The following is a 6,158-nucleotide window of genomic DNA, read 5'->3' as shown; positions in this document are numbered from 1 at the left end:
TAATACTTAAGTACAATTTTGGCAAGTATTTGATATTTGATACTTAAGTAAGAATTTGGAAAGTACTTATTACTTGATATTTAAGTAAAAAAACAATGAGTACTTAATACTTGATACTTAAGTAAAAATTTGAAGTACTTGTTGCAGCACTGATGGAGTCACATTTTTGGTACCTAGTTCAGGGTTTGAGATCCGTCATATCCTTTTAAAAGGACATCCGTCCTTAGTGGAGTATTTTTTTCAAATAATGCCATGTATTTGTAACAGACAAAACTAGTAACGGCTACAAAAGTAAAAAAGAGTTCACTTCCTGTGGTAGAAGGGAAAACAGTTCCTCTCGGGAACAAGGCACTTGCTACACAGGATTTTGTCTTCCTCTGACAAATTTGGCAGCGTTCCTGATCTTTTCCGAATTCAGGAAAATGGTTGTACCGATCATGTCGCATTGTAGGTATTTTTCGTGGAGGAGTATCTTCGGCTTCCAGAGATAATGGTCTACCAGGGCGCCTTCGGGGTGTGTCGGAGTATCCGAGAGAGCATGCAATGGAGGTTCTGAACTTCTGAAGAGGAATTGGTTTGTCATTGGACTGCCATCAGTGACGACGGTAAATTAGCAAGGCATTGATTACTGCACTGTCAAAAACGTAGTACAATATGCACATATACCACTTTCTTGTCTTCAGGTTTGAGTGATAGAGCTCAATAAGCATATCAGCCAAGTCCACACCGCCCATGTACTTGTTGTACTGTTTGATCACTGCGGGTCTTTCGATTCCCACGTATTTCTTCTCGGAGGAGTCCCAACTTCTAATGGTATCCTTAGGCTCAACTGCAACGTAACTCGACAAATGTGTGACCGCTTTGTTATCGTACCAGCGCACCAAGCAAACTTCTGTCGATTTTTTAACTCTCCAGTCGACGTGTCCCCGACCAAACCGTTTCAGTTCCTTTTCTTCCATCAGTTCGCATCCTGAAAGACGGTTCTGACGAATAGTCCAAACACAATCATATCCAATCTTCTTCAGATGAACGACAAGGTCTACACTCGAAAACCATTTGTCGAAAAATATCCTGTGCCCCGCTTTGGGTTTCAGGGATCTCAAGAGCCTCATAACAACATCTCCACCAAGACCGAAGGGCCCAGCTTCCGCAGTCCCTCGGCCTTGGTATATTTCGATGCCGTACATGATCCCACTACTTCCAGCTCGAGTAAATACTTTGAACCCCAACTTATGTGGCTTGTTTGGGAGATACTGCCACATAACAGATCTTCCGTTGAACGGCATAATCTGTTCATCGATACTGTGTGTCTTTGTTCAGGCTCAGTTCTCATCAAATTCTCTCGCAGCAGGTCAACTATGGTCCTCACCTTGAACACACGATCATGTCCAGGATCGATATTTGGCTTGCACTTACTGTTGTCACTGAAGTGCAAGTACCTTCAAATCAATGTGAAAAACTCTCGGGATATCTTTCCAGAGACGAGAGTATAGTTCAGCTCCTTCTCCCAGTAGAGCTTGTAGCTAGGCGATCTTATTCTTCCCATGTAGAGAGTTATTGAAAGGTAAGAGTATATCTCTTGTGTTGTGGCATCGATGAATTTGTTGTCCTTCGTCATTGCATAGCGATTCGTCTATAACAATATCTTATCAATCATTTCATCAGAGAAAAACATAGAAAATCATTCGGCTGGGGACATGGACACTGTTGATGGCGAAGTATATGCACACATAACTTGCTGATCTTCCATATAAGGTTGGAAGTCCTTGTAACGCCACTTGTATTCGCCCCTATTTTGTCGGTTTACCTTTTTGGCAGACGTTTGCTGATCTTTAGTTGCCCTGTCAGAGCTGATAGAGGGCCCAGAGCTAGTAGAGGGCCGAGGTTCTTCAAGATCATGGGACTCAAGAAAGTTATTGGAAGGGGCGCTGTCTCGCATCGGTTCCAGCTGCTTTAACTCAAGTTGGTTAGTTCAGGGTTTTGTGGTAAATACTGGCTATTACTCTCATCATCATCGGAATCTGAAAGATCTGACATCTTGGAAACATCTCCATCTGGTAGTTCCATAAACATTTCTAAAGCTCGTTCTGGTTCAAGATTTCGTCGAGCGCGCAAGCTTCGTGACTTCTTCAATGCCTTCTCAAACTCGTCACCTATCTGGAAATAAACTTTGGATATAAGTTCGTTAAAACATATTCAAATATATTAAATTTACTTATTATTTTCCTTCGATATTCTCTCATGCAATAACCGTCAAGTTGTTGACCCTTATGGACGGATGTCCTTTCAAAAGGACAGCTTGTCAGAAACTAGTTCATACACCAGCATTGTTACCGTTGGATCCTAGCCTCTTATCAAATTCTAATTTAACACTACCTAACTCGACTCTGATTTTTTTTCTAGAATTTTTGAGAATCATTTAATAGTTTTAATAATATTTTAATCAATACCCACCTTTCACCCCTTTCTGGACCTCTCTCATCAATCTTCACCTAGCAATTGAACCGAGTGTTCCATCGCCTTGTGCGATATCTTGTTCGACGCGTCTTGAACTGCTAAATCATATAAGAGATGACGTATGCCGATTGAAACCATACGGGAGTCATTGCTACCAATCAAACGTGCTTGTCCTTTTAAAAGGACATCCGTACTTAAAGGGTTAAGTCTAAAAAAATGAAAATCAAGTGACGAAATAGGGGTTTTCGCTTAAAAAGAAAACAAGTCACATAATTAGCTTGCACAACTTTTTCAAAAAAAAGTAAAGGCTGTATCAAACTAAAGAGTAGTGAATTAAATTCTATTAATAATTCAAACTCAAAACCACCAGAATTTATAGTTAAAGAGCAAATGAAGCCCGAGATGAACAAAAATTAAATAAAGAATCATAGCGAACAAACATTCAAAATGCTCTAATATAAAACCTCACTATAATAACATCCCATTTCAATACCTTACTCTTCATGTTAATGTTTTATTACTTTTAAAAGAGCTTATTATTCTTATTAAGAATTTTTTTAAATTATTCGTTTTGAGTTTCAGGAGTTGTTCTTTAGAAATTCTGACAAAAATTGCACTTTAGCGTAAAGAGTGAGGTATTGAGGAGAAGGTAACCTCCCTCACATACGAGATAATTTCCTTTTTTTTAATTTTTAATCCTTCTCCTTACGTACGATTGAAAGGACTTGTCTTTCAAAATCATGCCGGGTTCCCCCTCCGATAAAAAGATGTTCCCTGACGCCCCCATCAGTGGAAAGTTGCTCCCATGGAAAACTCCCGATGGAAAAATTTCTCACGCGAGAAATCCTCTAGACAATTCTGACTCTGCTGAAAATTTGCCCCGGATAATTCCCCCAAAATATCTCCACCTGTAAAAAATGAGTCGGCTAAGAGAAAGTAAGACAAATAAAAAGAACTTTGTATAGAAATTTTGGCAAATTTTCCCAACGATAAATTTCCACTTGAAATTCACCCCCAGAAAATCCTCCCTGAAAAATTCTCACCGTTGAAAACACCCCCTCATTCATCAGAAAATCACCTTCCCCAAAAACACACCCGTATACTATCCAATATCAAACACTTTACACAAGAAATGGTCGAATTTTATTACTTACAGCCCTTTCTCCAGGGTTTGGGATGTCATGTTATCCCTGAATCTATAGCTATTGTACCTTTAAATTATGCTGAACAAACTAGATGTCTCAAAGCTTTGATCTGACGAACTTGAGGAAGAAAGGCATGGGAGGTGGGACTGGTATTTTCTAATATTTTTTCACTTAAAAGGGGAACTAGAACTTTTATTTTCCATTAGAATGAGCCCTCGCACGATTTTCCAGGACCATAGGTTTTATACAATCATTCTTGGAAAAGATTTAAAAAAAAAATAAAAACGATCTTTCTGCTGGCAGGAAATGTAAAATACAACTTTTGGAAGATCTGAGCTTGAAAACTATATATTGGAGTTCTCATATACGCTGAATCTGATGGTGAGGTTTTCATTAAGCTTACTTGACTTATTGGGGGTGTTTTTCCTTTTTTGAAAATCAGGCGCATTTTCCCCGGATCATTGTTTTTTATGAGTAATACTAAACCTTATGAATTCTAAATATTTTGAATGAGCATAAAAAGCGAATTCCTTTGACCTTCCTATTAGCATCAAAGTTCTTTTTTTTTAGAGTTCTGGCTGCTTCTGAGCCGAGTCAATGATTATTTACAGTTTGTTACCACGAATTGTTTGATATAATAGTTCTTCAAGCTAGTGAATCCGTGTTTTGCTCTTTTTAGAATCTAATAGAAATGTATGGTAAGCATAAAAACACCTTGTTAGGGCCTTTGGCTCTGATGACCAGATACATGTCCTTTTTCTTTGTTTATTTGCTAAATTAAATTGACCCTCCTGTGGAGTTTCTGGTTACTCCCCTTTTTCTGCTTACTTTGTAATCTTTGGTTTTCCAATTGCACAGTAATGGCGTAGTTAGGATAATCTATCCCTGACAGAAAATGTTTTTTGGGATGCTAATACTTGGGAAAGACTCACCAGGGGTGGAAAGGGAGAACTAGTTCTTGCATTATAGATGACACACTGACATTTTGCACCCTGTGAGGGCTAGAATTGACTGGCTCCCATTTGTCGTACCTTGGGTGATCTTTACTTTTGTCTTGGTATCGAGAGTTATTATTTTCATTATTTCTATGAAATTTGATTTGACAGGAAGTAAGCTATTCCTTTAACTTTGACTTCTTTATACCAGCCTAGAGTTGAGACAGGTCATTTGATTAAGCAGAGCTTGGCACAGGGAGAGTCTTGTGTTTTTAAGATATCTTTCTCAGGAAAAGAAAAGTTTTTCAGATAATTTTTTAACTCGATAACTGTGGCCCTTTCGTCGGTGCCTTGGACAAATTGGGTCGGCACATGCATATGACGAGTAGTGCACTCGCCGTATCCCTACTGGTTATTACGAATCAGCAAGGCCAGAGAAGGTAATATCCGTGGCACGTTAGAGTTGATTGTGTGGCACATGCATATTGCGAGAAATACACTTGTTGTATCCCTACTAGTTCTCGGGAATAAGCAAGGCCAGAAGGTTAAAAGGATTGCGATTAAATAAGCCTTTCCATTGTCTTTTACAGATGTCGTTGACCTCTTCTCAGAATAAAGGGAGTGGACAGAGAAAACAGATTTTCCTCGAAAAAGTATAGCTATTCTTGGCACCAAAAAGCCTTTTTCTTCGGTTTTCTGTGCTTTTTATTTTTTTTTCAACATTTGATTGAGCACATGTGATATTTGTCTTGTCACTATTTGCAAAGAATTTGACATTTCCTTGTTTTTTCAAGAATAAATTAGCTGTATACAGAACAAGTGCTATTTGTCTTGTCATTATTTCTCTCCTTATCAAGTTTGATCTCTTAGTTAATAGATCTCATGAATACATTAATGTTTGGATGAAATAACGCTGTGGCTGTGTATTTTTGCGAGAGCAGCGTTACCAAACGCGTTGGCGAAAGCCATGTGAAAAGGATGTGAAGTACGTTCCAAGCCAAGCGCGTTTCACTCGCTTTTCGATATCAGTCTGCAGGAAATGGTCGACAAAATTTTTGCAGAAGATCTTATATGCTACTGAAGGAAAAAAAGAAGCGAGGGCAATTAAGCCGTGTCGACAGCGACAGACTTCGTATCTGTGACCTGCTTGCGCAAATTTTTTAAGCCCTGTCTTCATTATCGCATTTTCCGGCCGAGACGGCTGGGGTGGCTAATAGTGAAGACAGGTTTTATCGCCGTTTTAATTTTCTCGCCGTACAGAGTAGACATTTTGGCTGAAAACGAAAAAACTAAGCAACACATTTTGTCATTCATCTTAGCTGTAGTTCAGCTTTTCTTTACGTTCCTGTAACACCGAAAACGCAGCACAGATGATTCAGAATCTTCTGCAGTTCCTGAAATAAGACTGTGCTTTCGAATTTTTTTGCCAAAAACGACGAAGATGAAAACTGTCCTCCAAAAAGTGGTAAAACCGGCTCTGGTGCCGGAAAACGCCATAATAAAAACATGGCTTTACCGAGTTTTCTGAAGAAGAATAACTAGGACAATCGAAGGTTTGAGAGAACCCGAGAAATTGTACTGAATTCTTTTTCATCTTCGCGTATTAGGCGATTTGAGGTTT

The 6,158-nt window shown here is 38.9% G+C and overlaps 1 protein-coding gene across 1 annotated transcript; it reads right to left on the bottom strand.

Annotated features, from left to right (window-relative positions):
* Positions 1-593: 593 nt before the first annotated feature.
* Positions 594-1,286, bottom strand: LOC136034818 (piggyBac transposable element-derived protein 1-like). The gene has a single exon (XM_065716257.1). It carries the CDS (start codon positions 1,284-1,286, stop codon positions 594-596), a length of 693 nt encoding a protein of 230 aa, XP_065572329.1.
* Between the last annotated feature and the right edge of the window lie 4,872 nt (positions 1,287-6,158).

Source organism: Artemia franciscana, chromosome 2, assembly GCF_032884065.1.
Source record: "Artemia franciscana chromosome 2, ASM3288406v1, whole genome shotgun sequence".
NCBI classification, from domain to species: Eukaryota; Metazoa; Arthropoda; class Branchiopoda; order Anostraca; family Artemiidae; genus Artemia; species Artemia franciscana.
This window is presented reverse-complemented; position numbering and strand designations above follow the sequence as displayed.